The 21,701-nt window shown below is 36.1% G+C and overlaps 1 protein-coding gene and 1 long non-coding RNA gene across 22 annotated transcripts in view; one reads left to right on the plus strand and one right to left on the minus strand.

The window, feature by feature from the left end:
- SOX5 (SRY-box transcription factor 5) overlaps positions 1-21,701 on the plus strand; it is a 1,024,531-nt gene that overhangs the window by 949,144 nt on the left and 53,686 nt on the right. For all 21 annotated transcript variants that reach the window (XM_054696382.1, XM_054696384.1, XM_054696380.1 and 18 more), the window contains one exon: positions 6,847-6,993. In XM_054696382.1, coding sequence (XP_054552357.1) covers positions 6,847-6,993 — 147 coding nt within the window. The remainder of the gene's footprint in view (positions 1-6,846; positions 6,994-21,701) is intronic.
- LOC119247634 (uncharacterized) overlaps positions 1-21,701 on the minus strand; it is a 43,576-nt gene that overhangs the window by 16,273 nt on the left and 5,602 nt on the right. Inside the window, exon 2 of the long non-coding RNA XR_005125789.2 lies at positions 15,509-15,765. This is a non-coding gene — a long non-coding RNA (uncharacterized LOC119247634). The remainder of the gene's footprint in view (positions 1-15,508; positions 15,766-21,701) is intronic.

Raw genomic sequence — 21,701 nt, forward strand, 5'->3', positions numbered from 1 at the left:
ATTCTATATATGTTAACTTTAATTGCCATATTTCAGTCATGCTCTAAACAAAAACAAAAACAAACCTGCCTCTGGCATTTCTGTACATGTATTTGAACTTTGAGATGCTATTATCAGTGAATTATTGGCTCTATAATGTTCATTATGTTCCAAGAAAACTTTTTATTCATCAAACTGATCCTGTGATCTTGCTGGCACATTGGCTGAATTTTTGAACCTCGAAAACCAGCATGTCCTGACCCAGTATTGTCAGTGTAGCCTTGTCTGGTCATCCTGGTTTTCCCTCTTTGCCTTTGGCGATGCTGTTTTCCTGAAATCCCTTCCATCTCCTCTGCTTTGTCAAACCTGTATCCTGTTCTCTAAGCATCAGTTGAGACTTCTGCCATAAAACCTGGTTACATAAGATTCTTTTTTGAAAATTTAGTTCTGTATGTGTTTGCTTATGAGAACGTAGAAGGGACTGCTACTTATTTCTGAATGAGAGCTTTCTTGATCAGCCAGGGCGGTAAATGACCTCAACTTTCCTTCCTATACCTATTTAAATCCTTGGGGTAAATTAAAGCTATCACATTGGTCTCATTTGATTAAATATTAAAAATGTGTAAAATTCACTTAGTGCATACTCCATTTCTTTTATGTGTTAGTTTTTGATATGTGATTTCATTTAGAGAAAATGATTCTACTTCATAAAGTTTAATACCATTCTAGCAAAAATAATATTAAATGGCTGTGCAGTCTGTCAACACTTTCCTTTCAGATAATGGCAATGTAAAAGCTCAATTTTTTAAAGACTCTTTATATTTTACCATATTGCAATGAAGAAAGACAATTTTCAATCATAACTTTAGTGTTGTATTTATTTCTCTTTATGGGTCATTTGTACCCGATCTCCTGTCTAGTGGGGTAAAGTTTATAATTTGGGAAGGAGAAATGTGGGGAGTGAGAAAATGGGAAGTAAAGTTAGAGAATGGTGGAAATGTCTTATTTTGTACTGTGTTCCCAGTCAGATATATGTGTGCCTGTCTCCTAACGCATGTCTACAGTAGAGAAACACTGTTGGATCAAACCATGTGTTGTAATTGAATGGTTCACTGCAATTGAAAGTGGTATCTTCAATTACAGTATCAAAATGCAGAGTTATAGAAAAGTATTAAAAATTGCTTAGGTTTCCATTAAAATCATTAGTACTAAATTTCAGTAACCTCATAGCTCATACTGTATTCTAGTTTAAATATCATATATATTGCTTTCAAACATTTCAGTGGCCTTTTTTTAGAGTATTGTGGTTTTTTTAATATTTTATATAATTCTTATACTTTTTATTTTTTGCACAATGTATGCATTTTCATTTTGGTTATATTCCCCATACAATTGCACCCCCCCTTATTTTGACCCTAATCCTTCCTCTCCCTGCCCCCCCCACACACACCGTAGTGTGTCTCTGGTTTATAGTTGCTTGTTGATTTTGATTTTTATTTTGTATTAAAAAAATTAACTAGTCTTTTTCCTGGTCCCTTATTTAGGTTTTCTAAATTCCTGCTATGAGTGAGACCCTCCGGTATTTTTCTTTTTCTTTCTGACTTATTTCGCTGAGCATGATCCCTTCTAGCTCCATCCATGTTGCTGCAAACTGCATGTGTTTATCTTTTTTGATTGCTGAGTAATATTCCACTGTGTATATGTACCACATCTTCTTGATCCAGTCATCTATTTTGGGGCATTTGGGTTGTTTCCATAGCTTACCTATTGTAAATAGTGCACAGATGATATGATAATATACATAGAGAACCCCAAAAACTCCATAGAAAAACTAATTAAACTAATCAATCAGTTTAGTAAAGTTTGGCAGGATACAAAATCAACACGCAAAAATCAGTAGCCTTCCTATACACAAACAATAAATCCAAAGAAGAAGAAATCAAAAAAGACATCCCTTTTATTATTGAAACAAAAAAAAAAATCAAATACTTGGGAATAAACCTAACAAAAGAGGTAAAGGACCTATACAAAGAAAACTATAAAACACTGTTTAAAGAAATAGAAGACACAAAGAAATGGAAAGACATCCCCTGCTCATGGATTGGAAGAATTAACATTATCAAAATGGCTATCCTCCCAAAAGCAGTTTACAGATTCAATGCTATTCCAATAAAAATTTCAATGACATTCTTCAAAGAAATAGAACAATTATTGATTAAATTCATATGGAATCACCAAAAACCCCGAATAGACAATGCTCTCCTGGGGGAAAAAAAAAAAAAAAGAAGGGAATGGAGGCATCACACACCCAGACTTCAAACTGTACTTCATTGGCCTTTTTTTGACTGTATATGAAGTTTAAACTCTGCCTGCTTTCCCAGATTCTATAGGGCGAATTTAGCCCAGAACCCTGGTACCATTTTACTCTTCCCAGGATATGCACTCAGTTAGGCTGTTGCCCCTTCTGCCACCTCCTTTCCACCATTCATTGTTCTGAACCACCCTCTATAGTCATTTTGCAACCACTAGCTTATATCCCTGCTACTGTGGCTTTCTTTAAATTGTTCTCCCTTCCTGGAATGCTGCCTCCTGTTTAATGCCCAGCTTACTACCTCTTTAATAATCACTATCAGAAAGCATTGGCTCATTCTTTTTCCCTGACACCTTTAACAGTGGTATATAGTGGCAGCACATGTCTAGTCTCATTAATTGGTGTTTATCATTATTGACTTAAGGAAAAAATTGTTTATACATTTTTTGTACCTCCCAAACTATAGGGTATATAGTACACATATGTATTACCCAGCTAATTTCTTTCTTGGCATAATTAATTCACTAATAATTTTAACACTTACCTACTGATAAAGTATTTTTTTCACCCTGTGTTTTTAAGTGTTTTACACACATTATGTGATGTATTTCTCACCACAACCCTGTATAAGATCAGTTTTACTTATTATATACTTTGCAGATTGAGGAATGGTTAGGTTAGTTCCCGAGATGACTAACTCAGAACCTGCATTCGAATTGAAGTTTGCCTTATTTGAACTATCCTACTAATAGAAACTATGGCCCTGAAAGGCATTTAAAATACTGAAGAATCAAAGTTTGTGGAATGATTTGACACAAAAAAGTGACATGTGCATATATGAATGTGTATACACACACAGATTTATATAAACAAAAGAATATGAGCACCAAAAATGTACTAACATCAATGGATAGTTTACAACTTAATTTTATGTGACTGTTTCCTATAGCTAAAGTCATTGTCTAATTTAGGTATTGGGAGTGGGAAGGAAAAGGGAATAAGAATGCTATATGATAAGTAAGAAATAATAGAAAACCTAGTGGCCTGTGGATTTGGGGAGTTCTAGAAATCAAAACAACTCCGTAGCCCATCAACTTCAAGAGAAGAATCAAATTATTCTGCAAGGCAGAAGTTATTCTGTTAGTCTGGTTAATCTTATAGTGTGATGTTGTCTGTAGTTTTAACTTTCCATGCTTAGGGTCTCTCCATTTGTTTTTGATGTTTAGGACGACTTAAATGTTTTTCAAAATGTACATTCATCATAATAGGCCTTATATTTAACTCTGTTTTAACCCTTTAAAGAAAAATGTTACCTAAGATTACATTTACATTTAGATGTGTGTACATATACATATATACACACACCTGTATATGTACATGTATGTATAGTACAGAGGATCTTGTTCAGGTGACATTCCAATCCTCATGCGTGCCCATGACCCTTCTCGCTTCACCAAGTCAATAGCAGTTTCCATGATTGTAGATGTCACTCAGTACCCATACCTATTATTGATTTTGCTCCAAGAGCATGTAATAAATGAAATAGAATAATACTCATTTGTTGACTCCTTGTTTTACAGTCAGCCAATACATATTTTAATGTCCATGCAAATGAACTTAAACTTTTGAAAGATTGAATTAATAAGTTCCACCAGCATTTTTTGTTGGTGGTCTGAATCGTCCTCCATTTCCTATATAGCCAGATAAGAGAATCGCAATTTACTTCCTTAAATTACCTGAACTTTCCTATGTTAAACTGTGAATGGTGAAATTTGGCTCCAGCAGTATTAGGTTTTATTTTATCTGTTTATTTCAGGTTTATTTTATCTGTTCAAACCTAAAGTATGTTAGTCTCAAAATTTGAGGCCCTTTTATGCTTCTGTAATGTAATATCAATTTAACACATATTTGACACAAATTAAAATGTTTTAGAAATAGATATTTCACACTTTCAAACCGTGTAAACCAGAAAGATGAGATGCGTTTGGTAGAAAATGCAATAATCCAGGAATAGTGGAAAACTGATCACATCTCCGTATGTCACCTTGTACCAAGAAAGCCAAAAGCGAGGAAGGTGATATGGAAGCCAGAGGAGGAATGAAGATTCACCTAGCATTGACCATACTCCGATTGAACAGTAGGCTAATGAAATTTTCATCTTAAATTACTTTGTCTCTGTATTCTGTAGATGTACCAGTAAAGTAGATGATACTGTACTATTCTTGGAAAAATGCTATACTGTTCTTGAAGAAGTATTTCAATGGGTTCATCTCCTTTACAAATTTATTTTCCTCTTTTTCAATTCAAATAAATTTCTTTGGATAATTTGACTCAAATAAACCTTAATTCCAAATTTAAAAGAGTAAAAATAATGCATTGATTGGGAAGAAAGCATATATATGATTTTATTACAAGTGTTTTCCATTTCCAATTTTTAAATTCAATAGTGTTTCAGAGTATAATTTTGTTGGTATTTTTTATTAGTAGTTTTTATACTACTTTGGAAGTTGTGACTATAGTGACTAATATTTAAACACTAAAACATCTGAGTGACTAATTCAACCATTTAATTACCTAAGTAATACAATAGGAAATAATTTTTCAACATTATGGAATGGAGTCTTTAATAATTAAATTTAATTTTGAGTGGTTTGTCCACATTTCTCATCAGCTGAGATTAAAATATTCATTATTCTTTACTAATTAGGCAACACCTATTTTTAATGTATACTAAGCCATTAATACATAATCATCTCTCCTAGAAATAGTACCACCAGAATAATATTCAAAGACAGGGATACAATATGCAATATGGTACGAAATTTATAATATGATGTATCAATAGTTGTATAGTCAGTATTTTAAAATAGCTACATATTTTTGAGTTTTAGTATCAGTTCCTGTATTTCACTGGACTAATTTTTAATTTGCAAAGGATAATTGGTTATTTTTTAATGACTTCATAAATAGTTCAGGATGAAGACAGTCTTTTGAACTGTAGAATATAATGCACAGGTTTTTAACACAGGTGTGAAAAATAGATCTACTCTGATTAAAAATGTCCCCTCTTCCCTGTCATCATATTTGACATCTTTTTGTTTTTTTATGTAATCTGAGACATATGAATTAAATCTATTTATGTTTTTCTGATCAGAATAGGAATTACTCCAACAAGAAGATATGGGGGGGGGATAATCATTATTTATAGTATAGAAACTTACCTGGGTTACATTCTTTGTCTAAGATGTGTCTTACAGTAGTTGGCGTTAAAAATCAAAACATAGTTTTTTCTTAATATTATCACATTGTTTTCATTAGACCTTAGTATCTGAAAACTATCAAATAACTGCATATTTTCATGTAAATACATATTTTTAGTTTACGTTATTTTATTTATAGAGAGATTCCTCTTATCTGGGCCTTTGATTTATTTTGAGCAGTTTTATCCTTTAAAACTTCTCTTTCAGAGAAAAATCAAGATGATCCAGAAAAATGTTTTATAGTATTTTTTCCTTGTCTGCTTTTTTTCCCCTTTAGCATCAATCAGTCTTTTCATTACAGAAGATCCAGCTTGTGTGGTAAAAGCTTATCAGTGGAATCTCAAGACAAATGGAAATGGAGTTGATTTATCTGTGTATTTTAATAAATATATAAGTATATTGAAATACATATTCATATAATATACATATTTTAATAGTTGTTTCCCCAGTGAGATTTTAATATTTCCATAAACTGCTTAATGGAGACATAAAAAAGCATATTAATCTAAATGTTTGATGTGACTATTTGAATCTAAAGCAAACTTCTTGCTCTAAGATAATACATCCTATGGTTATCATTATCAAAGTAAAGTTTTCCTTAATATGAAGTTGACTTGTTGAAGAATTTCTTATTGTTTATTTAGTAAAAGTTGCTATGTGATGGCTTAGTAGAAAAATGTGTGCTGTAGACAGTATTTCTTAAAACCCTAATCCTCCAGATAATGTCAGGTTTATCCGTGTTTGTATATCATGAAGTAAAGTGGACTTCTGGCAAGCATCCAATTAATTTTTATAAATGTAGGTAGACTAACGAGATAATACTGTTCAAGTGCTCTCCTTCCAGTCCCTCTCAATGTCTTCTGGTATACAATTGACGATCAGAAAAAAATTGTTACAGGTGCCCATTTCAGCAAGTCCAAAAGGGAGGTCTATGCAGGGTTTGAACCAATATGGAGAATAAGAAAATTACTGAGTATATGGAACAGCATTCTTTTTGTAATGTGATATACTTGCCTATCATAGACATTGGGAAAGAGTAAATTTGAATGACTGTTATTTGCTTTGAGTCCCTGCACATACTGAAATCCCTTATATGTGCCGTCTGCCATTTCTCCCTTGAGAAGGAAGTCATGAAATTGTAGGTGACAGCTTTTTTTTTTAATATTTCATGGCAATAAACAAAAATGCCCATAGGAAAGCTACTACATCTGAATATAGGTGTTCCCTGAGAGATGCATTTATTTTATTACTGATAGTCTTTTTTTATCTCACTTTGTCTCTGTTTTTCTTCTGTAGCAGTTATATGCTGCCCAGCTAGCTGCAATGCAGGTTTCTCCAGGAGGAAAGCTCCCAGGCATACCCCAAGGCAACCTTGGTGCTGCTGTATCTCCTACCAGCATTCACACAGACAAGAGCACAAACAGCCCACCACCCAAAAGCAAGGTACTCTTTTGAGGAAGTTATATGTTTTGCCATTTAGAGTTGGACTTTTGCATTCGGTGATATTTATTGAATATTGTGTGCCAGCAACCAGGCTAAACTCTGCTTCTTCAAGATGAGTCAAATAGGATCAACAAGGGGTGTATGTATAAATTTGCATACATATATTTCGTAAACAAGCATTTATTAAACAAGCATGATTTGATAGCTATAGTAGTAAATGTGAGTTTTACAGATTTATAAGAAAGGTAGGCTGTGCTCAAGTACTTATAGTCTTATAAAATACCCATATTCTATCATAAAATAGATATAGATAAAGTGCATTAGAAGTTATTAAGACAAAAAGAACTTCCATGAGAAATCCTGGGAAAGGTTTCCTAAAGAGACAACTAATACAGATATTAAAATAGGAGTGTGGTTAGAAAATGCAGAAAATGCTTTATTTAAATATCAACTGTTATTGTGTGGTACAGGACAAATTTGACATAATATTCATTAAGTGAGGTAATCATGTCAAGACTTAGAATTAAAAATAGTGCTAGAAATAAGAGTATTTAAGAAATAATTCTGTGCTTGAAGCCCAGGTCCTGAGAGAACATGGAAAAGGGTCAGGGAAGATTCAAAGAATTCTTGCTTAGTTGATGAGGGAAGCAGAAAAATTAATGTGGAGGCTTTTAAGATCTTACTTGGATGATCATATGCAAATATATTATACTTTCTCTGAAAAATGTAAGAAGAGTGACCATAAATTAGTTTTCCTGAGGTGACTTAGGGAAATAAACATACATATTTCCTGGCAATGAGAAATGTTTGGTAGAAAATTGACACATTTACCCATCAAATAACTATGTATTTTGTCTTTTGCTGAATTACCTAGAACGTTGTTTTTGATCTTCATTTCATAACATGAAAATGTAATGTCTTCTAACAAGTAACATGGTAAAATACACAGAAAAAAATACACACCTAAAAAACATACACAGAGGAAAAAAATTAGGAAGAATTGAAAGAGAAAATATCCAAGAACTGTTTTTTTTTTTTTTCCCCCTTAGTCCTTTTCTAGTATCCTGGCAGATGCCTTTCACATAACCTGGAGAGCAGATCAGGAAGGAAGGGATCAGCTGGGAAAGTGCACTCCAGCCTCGATCTTCTCAAAACTCTCTAGTTCTTTTCTCTGGAATTAAGAGATAAATGCATTTGCTTGTACAACTTAACTTGGACAAGGACCTTATAAAATGCTTCCCTGGTAGTATGTGCAGAGAGAGAAAATGCTGCGCACACTGCTGTGACATGGGGAGACGCACATGTGGGCTTTTGAGATGGGTTTCAGCTGTGAAAAGGACCTTGCATGCCTGTGCCTAATGTGTGGCTTAGCCAAGGCCTGCTCTAATTGTCTTTATAGTCACAGCAGCACATACACTTAAAGCCTAGTAATAATTATGCAACATTTAATAAAAATTTCAAAACAATGATATTGCCCTGCTTCTGTGGACCAGCAGTTTTAACATATTACGTGTACAGTTTATCTTTTAGTAGAGTAAGTAGCTACAGCAACCTAGTCTTTGTCACCTACCGATAACTGTGAAGTATTGTTCTGCTTTTTATCCTGAATCCTGATGAGTGTGATTTCACATCATATTTCATAATGATGTGTCATATTAGGACATGATTTTAGTGTATTTAGTTACTTGTCAATAACTAATGAGTCTTACCCCTGGAATAACTTTCTTTCATTAATATATTCTTCCCAAATCATTTATTATGATGATCACTAAGCTCTTGATGTTAGTCAGTCAGCCTCTTTCAGTTATGCACCTGTTCATTTGTTCATTCATCCAGCCATTTAAATGTTTATCAAGCAGTTGCTACAGTGACACGTTCTTAGGTAACAGTGGCAAGTCCAAAGGTGACTGAAGGTTTGTTTTACCAAGATTAGGATTCTCTATAAGCTGTATGATTCCAGATATTCATAAAACTCCAGAGACTAGGTGCAAAGCAGGCATATTATTTCAGTGATGTTAAAATTCTTCCATACTCTGTTGTTTCCTATACCTCTATTTAATACAAATGGAAAAGTAGATTGTGTTTCTATAACCATGATTATACATAATATAAAAAAATGTAGTTTATCTTTAAAATTTGGTTACTTTTTGAAAATTAGTCTTGAATTTTCTATTCCATGATGCTTAAAAAAACTATAGATATTGTATTTCTTCCCATCTTCATTTATTATTTTAACCGAGATGAAGAGCCTCTTTATAAAACCAAGTTTTAATAGCAATGTCTTGTCTTTACTTAGTGCATTTTTAGCATCATGTCCACAACCAATTCTTACAGTCAGAAAAGATGTCTTAAATGTGATTGTGTTTTAGCTCAGCAGTAAAGTTTAGTGGTAAAAATAGCCAGACCAATAAATATTACTGTTGTCATTTTAATGAAGAACATGGTCCCAAAAATATAACCAATAGTAAATAAATAGAAGCCAGCCATTTCAATACATGAATTTGGTTTCCTCTACCTGGAGTTGACATTTATATGTAGCATAATAACTATTGCAACTTCACAAACCTTTTTTACTTTTTTAAAATAGCTATCATCTGTTTTTATATTTTTATCTTTTAACAATCTAACCATCAATTCTTAGGATCCTGAGGGTATTTTCTGTGTGTTTTATTGAGGAATTTTCATATTTGTCTCACTATAAATAGAATAATTTTATTGAAGAGTTTGGTGCTATCTGCACATCCACTTGGTATAGACCAAATTGGTGATTTACACTGAAAGCACACTTAAACTGTTTGGAACAGTGGAGTCATAGGCCACATCCAGGTGGCGATGTTAGGGAAATGATCTTATTGGCAGCTGTCAAAAATCAACCACATTCTCTGAGTTTTGTTGCCTGTCCTTCTTCCCAGGTGTGCCTTTGCCTTTGCCTCACAACTCTAGAGAAGGACACAAACAAAACTTATTTGCAATTTGCAAAAAAATGGAAGGGGGGAATCAAAAGGAGGGGGCTCCAAAAGACTGTAAAATTGTACAGCATGAGTCCTCTGATGCATGCTGTTTTCAATCTGCTGTGTGCCAGTTGGAGGCTTGGGGAGTGTGTGAGCACACGAGAAAGGATAATGCTGAGAAATGATAGAGTGGCTGTGACCTCCAAGCTCAGCCTGGAAATCCAAGACATTGATTTCACTTAGCATTCCTGCTGAGAAATCTGGCGGAGTTCAGTTGTAATAAAAGAACAAGATTCTGTTCTAATGGTAATGGCGTATGACAGACATATCACTTTGTCTGTCCTCAGCACCAGAGAGAGGAGGATTGCAGAAGGGTCACCTGACCTGCCTGTGGTGTTGTGTGAGTGCTGTACTGAGCTTTGAACTGCTGCAGCGGAACATAATTATTTATAATATTAAATGATAAAGAAACCTTTAGAGGACTCACAGTGAACCTCTAAACGCTGCACTCAGAAAATGTGTTCTGTAATGTGAAAACACGAAAAGGAATCTGGTCTCTTCAAAATCTGTGTTGGAGAATGTGGATAGTGTTGCTTGTTCAGTTATCTGTCCTTGAACTCACTGTTTGTGAGCCATTATCATTAATGCTTTACATTGTCATTGGTTATTTTTTTTTTATTTTTTAATACCTTGATTTTATGAGGCACAAGGCAAGAAAATATTTTTTATTATGGTTTCTTTTGCCAAACATTGGGAAATTAAGGACATCAGTAAGTTTTAAAATTTTTACACATGTCACATAAAATCTTTCTTAATACATGCACATTTTTCTCTTTAACAATAATTAAATCTTTAACCCCCTGAATTCTATTCCAGAAGTATTTTTCTCACTGACCAACAAAAGGTAATATATTTAGTCCTTCAGAAATAGTATAATATTGCATGTGTGTCCCCTTAGCTCTCCTTATAGATAAATATTGACAAATAACTTTGAAAGTATGAAGTCAGTCATGAACTCTTGTGCACAAGGAGTCTTGTTCAGAGAAAAATTTAGAAATAATTCTGATAATATTATGGAAAATTAGTCAAGGTATAGGTAAGCAGCATTTGTCTTAGAATATCATTTATACCATTGCTGCTTTGAATCTGCTTCTGTTCCATAACAAATGTTTAAATTGATGGATCTAGAGTTTAGCATTCTGCCTCAGGATGGACACATGTACTCGGTGACTTCATTTTTACACCACGTATTTCTTCACCTAAATGATTTTCTGTGTTATTTATTGCAGTCTTTAAAGAACCTGGGTAGCTTCTGCTTTGTGATGGTAATTGGCATTTTGGCAACATTTGTCTTGTAATAATAAGTTATTTCCTTAAAAAAACAATAACCTCAGTATCAACTTTAAAATAGATACCTTGACAGCAAGAGTGTTTTACTCAGTCTCACACAACTTCTACAGTTGTTGGTGATGAATAGACTTATAATGCTATGTTATCAAAAAAATGCTCCCTGGTCGTAGATGGACTAGCCATTTGACCCTCATGCTTTTAAGTGTGTGTGTTGCTGCTAGAGAAGGAGCTACATCTTGGGAAAACACTAAGGGCAACTTGGAAATATTGTTAAATATCTCTTTGTAGTTGATGAAAACTCATATATAGCCTGCAGCAACCTCAAGTAGTTAGTGTGAAAAAGCTGATAAGAGAATTTTTGGGTGCTTTTCTTTTAACCTGGCCCTGACCTGGTCATCCCCCTGGTCACAGTGTGTCTCTGTCAGCAACAAGAGTGCATAGATTGTCTAGATCATTTTTTTCTGTTCTTTTCAAATACTAGTGGCAATCATGTTGTCATTTGCTCAGCAGTAGCACCTGAAGTTATGACAAGGAAAAGAAATATTTTCTAACAAGCCAGAAACAGCCCCATCCAGCTGACCAGACACAATAAGTTTCTTGGAGATGCAATCACCTTATAAATATTGCTTCAGATTCAGAAGCAGGAAGTGGACTGTGTGGTTACATGATACTCCTGCTCAGGCAGGGATGAGACCTTTTTCGATTCAGTAGCCCTGTGCTGTGTGAGGAATGCCTCAAGTGCCGATGGCTCCTAGGAGGACACCTTTTCTATGCAGTACTGCTGCCAATCACGTTGCTTCCTGTCATCCAGTAAGCTTTATATTTCACTGAACTATAGGGGAGAACGCTGTAGTTTCCTATTCTGAATCCAAATTGTGGTACCCACATACGCAAGACTACTTAGTAATGTTGGAAGTATGAGAAATCGGAAGACAATTATGATTCATCTTAATTAAAATTAGTTCTCACAGGAGATTTAAGCAATCATTCTTTTCTGTTCCCTTCTGCTAAATTTGAGACAGTGTTCTGTAATTCCACTGTGGAGAGGGGTCGGGGTGGAGGAAGCTGAATACAAAGTGCATTTACAGCATAACCAAAACCAAGTGTAAGCACTGCCAATACTAAATGTAGGAACATTATTCTTAACATTCTGACAAGTAATCCTTTTAAAATAAAGCACATCAGAGAAATTTCATATATTTTAAATGAACCAAGAATTGCTCAGTCCTCCACAGGAGTGTTTCTGTGATGAAAAGTTTGAAAAGTACTACTCAGTGCAATACAAGTTCATTCAATACTTACCACTTTTTATCTGGCCATGAAAAATTTTAAGTAGTAGGACTTGCTAGAGATATACTTTCCAATATGTAAAAATTCCTAGAATAATATATTTGACTTATTAAGTATTTTCAGATCAAGATCTCAACTCACAACGTAGATCTAGTGCTTGTCTCCGGATGTAGCATCTTGTAATCTACAGTGCCGAACCAGTGTTGTTCATAAGAAAGGAGCTGCCATTCCCCTGTACATGTGAGATCAAATAATATTGCTGATCCCTCCTGCAACTGTTGAACCTGATACTTCTGTAGATTGTATTTCTCTTTAAACTTCAGAGCAGAAAGGGATGTTCGCCTCAGCTAATTACACCTATATTCAAAACTGGCCACTTTGTATTCTTAGGTTTTAAACACTGTCTGGCATATCAATTAAATTTGAGAATCTCCCTGATACCTTGCTCTTTACTGCTGCTTAGTGTTTTGCTGAAGAGCCCTTAAATACGCCTCCCTTCCCCATTTCAATATCTGTGAAATAACAATTTGGTGAGTCTTTGAGATCCTCAAGAGGTGAACTGGTGAATTCATTTGACAAGAATCACCCCATAGAGTTGAACTGTAAATGTGGCCCATTATCATTATCATCACTTCGTGGGGGAGGGACATATTTACAGTGGAGATAACACAATCGCCCTGTCATTTTAAAGAAAATAGTTTTTTTTTTTTTTTGTGGTCCCATGTTGCTAACCTAAAATACATTAAATGAAGTGTTATCAGCAGAGTCCCTGTGATGAGCCTGCCCTTCCTTTTCATCTGTATTCAGTTGACAGGGATCTCAGATGGCCAGGTACTTAAACAGAGGCTTCTCCCAGCCCGGTGTACTAAATGTCCAAGTAGGTCATTTGGTGATACAGTCTTATGACTCAGGAAGAGAGTGGTTGGTCACATTTGTGACATAAAAAACAATAAAAATTACACAAGAAAGAGATAGGCTAGTTACAGTTTTGGCAAATTTTTTTTAAATAGAGTTTTTCTTTTTTTTTTTAAGTTTTTTAATTTATTTCTATAAGAACCGGGTACAGTCCAGATGAGCAGGAGGGTGAGAGGATTCACCTGGGACAGAGTGGGGAACAGAACAGGCAGACTGATGAAATACACTGCTGAGGGGAGCAGCGGGCACTACAGGAGAGGTCTGTGGCGCCATATGGGACCCTCACCTGCCGGCTGGGATCAAACTGGTGCTGCAGAGGCTGAAGACAGCTTCACAGCGCGACGTGCAACTGCGTGCACCACCAGGGGAGGCCCTCGGCAATTTTTTTAAAAGCGCAAACTATGCAGAGGGATTTAGGTCTGTCCTCCAAAATCAACTGGCCTGGCTTGTATTCCTCAGTATATGGATTTTGTTTTGACAGGAACCTGTCCTGAACTCAGCAGCCAGCTCTGATGAGCCATGTCAGAGCTTTTTAATAATGCAAACCTTGGGGAAAACAAGGGAATGCTGAACCTGGGCAAGCACAGGAAGAGCCATAGAATTACATTTTTTAAGTGAATCTTGCTCTCTAAACTTGGTCCTACTCAAAGCAGTTTGGCATCTAGAAAGCTGTGTTTAAAGCACTGTAATTTTAGGGGGCCTCCCTTGTTGTGCAAGGGTTAAGCACAGCACTGTGAAGCTCTCTGCAGCCTCTGCAGCACGAGTTCGATCCCCTGGCCGGCCAGGGAGCAACCCACATGGCGAGGCAGACCTCTCCTGTCTTGCCCACTGCTCCCCTCAGCAGTGTATTTCAGTCAGTCTGCCTGTTCTGTTCCCCACTCTGCCTCTGGTGAATCCTCTCACCCCCGGCATCTCTGACCTGTACTTCAGCTCTTGTATGCATAAATAAATCTTTAAAAAATATATAAAGCATTGTAATTTTAAAACCAGGCAGTTAAAACCTAATTAATATAATAAAGAAAAACAGAAAACTCTGAAAGGATGTCTCCATGATGGGAGTATATACTACAACCCCGTGGACATCATGGCTAAACTATTTGAGTCATTGCTGCGTGCACTACCAATTCATGTGCAACATCACCTTAGTCCCTTGTGCTCTTACTCCTCTATTTTGATCCTTCCCCCACCCCCTCCCCTGCAGAATGTCTCTGATGTATAAATGTCTGTTAACTTTGTTTTGCTCTTTTGCTGTTATTATTTCCCCCATACAGCATTGTATGTAGTTCATAGGTACAGGATCACACAAAGGTGTGAGGAAAAAGATACTCCAAACAATGTGAATGGCACTCTCAAGGACCCTACTATGTAAATGTGTTGACAAATAAAAAGTTTAGGTAGTGGAGATGTCTTGAACATGAGGGAGAGCGATAAGAAATGAGGCTGAGGATGAGGAAGACCCAGATCATATAGGACTTCTTCATGTTATGGAATTTACGTTATATTCTAAGTATATTCATTTTTTTTTTTTTAAAAGATTTATTTATTTATTTATACAAGCACTGGGTACAGTCAGAAGCACGGGAGGGTGAGAGAATTCACCAGAGCCAGAGCGGGGAGCAGAACAGGCAGAGGGCCTGAGGTACACTGCTGAGGGGAGCAGCGGGCGGCAGGAGAGGTCTGCGCACCATGTGGGACCCTCCTCTGGTGGCCGGGGAGCAGCCAGGGATCGAACTGGCACTGCAGAGGCTGCGGGCAGCTTCACAACCCAGCGCTCAACCGCTGCGCCACTGGGGAGGCCCCTAAGTATATTCATTTTTAAAGAGAAACATTTTCTATTTGTCACACTAATTAAACTTTGTGATTTTTTTTACTCAAATTATTATATCTTTCCTCAAGTATTAAATATTTTCTCAAGACCAATTAATTGTTAGTGGCATTAATTGTCAAAAATGCTGCCTTAGATACACTGAGAGACAAGACAGTTGAATCAGCAGATGCCAGTGACTCACCTGGGAGTTGTCCTGGGGCCTGGATGCTGCTGATGAATAGTGTGCACAGGCCTCTGCCCTCATGTGGCTCAGTGTCTGCAGCCCAGCCGCAGTGAGGGCCGTGAACGAGCCCAGCACATCGTCAGCTGAGGGCGGCATGAAGGGGCCAGGAGTGCAGTCTTAGCCTCAGCCCTTCCTGGGTTTTTCCTCGGATCCTTTTATGTTTTCAGGTGTTTTTCATTAGAAGAAAACACTCCATTGACATTACCTGTCACCACCTATAAAAAGCAAATTACAAGGTTGAGATTTTGGAGTGATTATTTTGGTACTAACATGTAAGTATTGATTTTAAAAATAGGTACCTTATAAAATTGTAATTGCTACATGATAGTGCTCTTAAGAGTTTAGGAAGTCTTCATTTACTCAGTGACTTTTGAGCAGGTTTAACAGGCTACATAAGAAAAACAGGCCCCAATTTCTAATTAACCTAACTTTTGCCTTTAGTTGTTGTTGTTGTTGTTGTTGTTTTTTACACGAAACCCAAAGTGATTTCACCATGTCTATAAGTACGGCTATCTTTTAAAAGTCAGTGAAAACTGTGCTAGAATATTAAAGCAAAGGTAACAAAGTACCTGTGAAATTACAGATGGCATCATTTTTATCATTGAGATAAACTCACAGTCTCTTGAATGGAGTATATTTGAGAAGAAACTTTCAAAATCAATCCCTCCCTCTCCCTTCTCTGTGCTTTCCCCCACCTATCCCTCTTCTTCCTGCTTTATTAAAATCACACTTATACAAACATGCAGTGCCACCCATTTTAAAAAACCTCCATAGTTTCTGTTAAACATCCATAGCTAATGTGATTAAGTTCATTACATCATTGTCCATTTTTAAATAATATTTGCTTCCCCACCCCCTCAGGTGTAGTCCCCATAGAGTTTCCTTCACCATCTGCTTGGAAAGTATCTAAATATGAACAGCTATCAGTTTACCTAAATGTAAATCACATACTCATAAGAGTCTCAAGGGAAGAAACTGTGTTCCTTCCCAGTCCTGGACCTCCTTGTAAACGAAATGATTGGACGTTTCTAGAATTACATGTTCCCTCTTATGAGCTGCAGGACTTCTTGTTGCCATATCCCATAGCTGTTAGCAGTTGTGCTTTTAGTTGTGAATGCTGACTCCATTGGGTAAATTTTATAGAATCCAACAGATCTAAAAACATATTTTGGGATTTTAGTTTTCTAAAAGAATAAAGATGAGATCTTTAAATTTAGAATGTCCATTTTATAGATTTAATATTACAGAAAAATAAAGAAATGATTAATCTAGTTAAAAATTCTGCTTCCCCAAATTCTTCCAATACCAGAAAAGACTTGTAAACTCCTATTTTCATAAAACCAAAAATGTATTTGGTAAAACTCTGTTGTAGTGTTTTGTAAGACCGGTTATCAGTACTGACATTTTGTATGAGACTTTCACTGAAATTGAGTCTTTCAATAACCATGGCATTTCATTTTTTTCCTAATTTATTATATAATTTGTGCTGTTATGGTTTGTTTGCAATTTTTATAAATTTTGGCAGTGTAGATATTTCATAAATAGGAAAAAAAGAAATTGAGACCGAAAATAGAAAGGATGAAATGCTGCAAAAATTTTTCTCTTGTGGTATTTCCAGTAGCACTTAAAATAACATAAGAAAAAAAATACTGTTATGATGTATAAAGGCATTATGGCAGCAATGGGAATGTCCTTAAATATAGGTACAGATTTGTGTTCTCTGTACTTTTCTGTGCAACTTTTTTGAGGATCAGAGTTTCATTTTAAGTTGGCAGGAGCCCAATATTCAGGTCAACTGTACATAAATACAGGCCAAGACAAGAATTTTGGGTCAAATGATGGAATTTTTAGTGCCAATTTTTAATGGAAATAGTGTTGTCACTTATCTTTTGAAAATAATGGTTCTGATACAATTTTAAGAAAACCTCTGGTTCCTTTTTGTTTGACTTGGCTTGGCATGTCTTCTATTAGCATTCATAGAGTTGCAGTGAGCTAAAATTCTGATCTATTATATCTATTACTATAATTTATAAATTTGCATCAAACTAAGTGAAGGAAAGATCAATTCTATATGATTGATCATATTAGAAATACTTCTAATTTTAAGTGTCTGGCTCATAATAAGCACTCAATAAATGTTTACTATATTAAATGTTTGTATTACACAACTGTCTTACTGCCATATTTTTCTTCATTGGTTTATGTAATTTATTTAAAATAATGTAGTGACTGTATTATTCATAGGTGAGATTTCTAGAGTGACTTAGAAATCTCAATATTGAGATTTCTTAAGTAAACCTTTTGAGCATCTTTAATATGCTGGACACTGAGTACAGTTTTAAAAAATAATAATAATACCCTGTGCAGTGGAATACAGAAAACAGCAAATAATTTGACAATGAAAATACTGTAGGCTGAGAACTGGTCAAAGAATAATGGAGGAAAGGGAAAAAGCACAGCCTGGGGAGAGGTGGGGGCATAAGAAGATATGTTATTTGTAAGTGTTTGAAGGAAGAGGAAGTAGCCTTTGCAAAGATACAGGCATGAAAGAAGAGAAAGATGGATTTTATATGAATTTTATGTATTTTTAATAAAGGGCCATTGTTTTATATCTTTTTTAATTTTTGACAGTATAGGATTTCCCCTCTTAGGTGTGGTCACTGTAAATCTCCCACCACCAAAGCACCCGTAGTGTCCCATCATAGTCCATTATGATCTCCCCGACTCCTGTTCTTACCCCTCTCCCTTACCCTCCTTCTTCCCCTTCTCTCTTGGGTACCTCAGATCTATGATCCACTTTGGAAGGTTGGTTTTAAGGTTTGTCTTTACCTGACCCTTGATTTAGTGTCTCTGTATACCACATCTAAGTGAAACCATCCAGCATATATCTTTCTCCTTCTGACTTACTTTGCTTAGCATAATCCCTTCCAGAGCCATCTACGTTGCCACAAATGGCATGAGTTTATCTCTTTTGATTGCTGAGTTGTATTCCATTGTGTATATATACCACATCTTCTTGATCCATTATTTGTTCTGGAGAATTTAGGTTTCCATATCTTGGCTACTGTAAATAGTACTATAATTTTAAAAAGGCGTTCAGGTTTCCTTTCAAATTAGTGTTTTTTGTGTTCTTTGGGTAGATACCTAGGAATGGATTGCTTGGTCGTATGATAGATCCATTTTTAGTCATTTGAGGAACCTCCACACAGCTTTCCACTGGGGCTGGACTATTCTACATTTATAGAAAGAAATAGGGGCCTCCCTGGTGGCACAAGGGGTTACATTGCACACTATGAAGCTATCAGCAGCCCCTGCAGCACAAGTTCGATCCCTGGCCAGCCAGGGAACTAGCCTACAGCACACAGCAGACCTCTCCTGTCTTGCCCACTGCTCCCCTCAGCAGTGTATTATAGTCAGTGCACCTGTTCTGTTCCCAACTCTGTCTCTGGTGAATCCTCTCACCCCCCCCCACATCTCTGGCCTGTACCCCAGTTCTTGCATGCATTAATAAATGAATCTTTAAAAAAGAAAAGAAGAGGGGCCTCCCCGGTGACACAGTGGGTTGAGCGCAGCGCTGTGAAGCTGTCTGCAGCCTCTTCAGTGCCAGTTCAATTCCTGGCCGGCCAGGGAGAAACCCACATGGTGGGACAGACCTCTCCTGTCTTACCCTCTGCTCCCCTCAGCAGTGTACTTCAGTCCATCTGCCTTTTCTGTTCCCTGCTCTGTCTCTGGTGAATCCTCTCATCCTCCCGTGCCTCTAGCCTGTACCCCAGTTCTTGTATAAAAATAAATAAATCTTAAAAAAAAAGATGAAAGCTTGCCAATAATGCATCTAGATATTTGAGAGTGAACTTAAGAAGAGTGAAAATGTCAAAGGATAAAGTCTAACTTCCTAACCATGGTGTTGTATGATATAGGCCCACCTATCTTACTAGTCTAATTTGTTACTTCTGCCTTTCCACCATTCCTATCACTTTGTGCAAACAGAATCTCCCTCATATATCATGCTATTTTATCTAATTTTCTCTATCTTTGTGCTATTCTGCCTATCTGAATTGCCTTTGCCCTCTCTGTTTTGCTTTTTCTCAAGTCTTTCACCTTCTCCTACTCATAAGAGGTATCTCAGCTGCTACCTCTATATACAATTGGCTGTTCTAGCATATTGACTGCACTGTGTAAATTCATATTCCTTGTATATTGTCAAAGCACCCTTATCACACTTGATTGTACTTCTCTTTGCTTATATGACTCCGATTCTAGTAAGGAGAAGGACTAAAGCTGATTCATCCTTAGTGCCCAAGCATAATAGTTGACATGGAATCAATCATTGCTCTAGTTCTGTTAAAAAGAATAAGCAAATAACCTGTCTGTGAAGCAAGCCAAGATATTATGTTCACATGTAGGGCTTGAATCAGGGAGGAAGTGGGTATGACCCAGTCTTGAGTCCTTAAGCAAGCATGCTTCAGAATGTAGTACCCAAAACTAAAATTGAAAGGCATTATATAGAGTAAGAAAAAGGAAAGCTAAGAGAGAAAGGAAAGAAAAAATGTAATGGTCAACATGTCTTCAACTGGAGTCTATTATACCTGCAAATGGCATCAACTGAGTAGACAGGAGGATACAGTTTGAAGGAAGCAGGGTGTGGCAGAAGAGGGGCCAGACAAACCTGCATTCCTAGTTTTAAGATCAATATACCAGTTCAGCTCCACCCTAGCTCCCAACAGCTTCAGTTCAGGGAATCAGAGGGTGACGTTGGGATAGTGGACCTGGCTGTGTGCATCACCACTGACTCGGAGGTTGCTTCTCTCTGTTACTCAGATAGACTGAATTTGAGACCCCTTACAGGGAAGCATCAAAGGCCAGCAGCTTGGATCGTTGGATAACATCACTGTACCATGAGCAGAATAAGATTGTACCAATGAAAACTAAAACAAGGCGGTTGCACTATGGGAAGAAACGCACATGGAAAGATTATGGAACCTAACACTCAGATGTGTCACATTTATCCTGTGAGACTAGGTGACATGTACTGGATTTAGGGAAATGAACCTTGTGATGATTGGAGGGAGTATACATGTAGTAGAGCATGTGAAACTGACCAGCATTTAGTGATGGTCTAATAAAGTACTCATTACTTACTTTTGCCCTGATTCTCTTGAAATTTGCTTTTGCAGGTATGTTGAAATTATAAAAAGGATAGCTCTAAAAATTCAGCAATATTATGTCCAGGTATAAATTAATCAATTTGTGTTGTGACTAATACACTAGTCACCTGAGTTAGTTTAGTTTGAATATATTTCAGCAAATGTCTTCCCTTCTGTATGCTGAAGAATTACGTGACTGCTGAATTAAATGGTATGGATATATATTATTATTGACTAGTTTTACATTGTTGACAGCTCAAGTAAAGTCATAGGAGGCAAGTGCTCATTTCTTTACTTCTCTTATTTTTGTAAGATTTTCTTTCTCTCCTTCTCTGTGCCAAACTAGTTCAAGCATGGTAGAGAAATCTCCCACATATATATGTTCAAATATTGTTTATATTACATGTTTAAACATTAAAGGATATTACACATATAAACAGTAGATGTAATAGACCCCTAACTACAATGATTATGAATGCAGATTCTTTGTATTTAGCAACATAATGACCCAAAACAATATTCAAACTAAGGTCTAATCTGAGGTCATTCTCTCTCCTTAGTTCAGTCTAAAAGATAAGATCAAAACTCTTATGTAATGATATCATTACAATTTCTATATAAAATCCTTTATGCCACTTAGTCTCTGAAATGTATTCTTTTAATGTTATGGGTTGGGAAAAATTAAACATGAGCCATTACAGCTGAGTTTCACTACACATTAATTATTTTAATTGACTATTTTTTTAATGAGTATCTGATAAGTCAGTCTTGCTATTCCTCATGCTTCATGACATGCTTAACACAAGACAGACACTTAAGAATCATTATGCAGTGAGAGCTTTAATACAAATTTGAGATCATTATAATTAAAATCAGACTCTTACCTGATGCTCAGTCTAAGCCTTTTCATCTTTATTGAATTTTCTTTGGCCTATACCTTGAATTTAATATCTTAATAATGATAGGCAGAATCTAAAATCAAACTAAGCATCTTCAATATGTTGAGG

This window comes from Talpa occidentalis, unplaced genomic scaffold (assembly GCF_014898055.3).
Source record: "Talpa occidentalis isolate TD23 unplaced genomic scaffold, MPIMG_talOcc4v2.1 talOcc4.16, whole genome shotgun sequence".
Taxonomy (NCBI): Eukaryota; Metazoa; Chordata; class Mammalia; order Eulipotyphla; family Talpidae; genus Talpa; species Talpa occidentalis.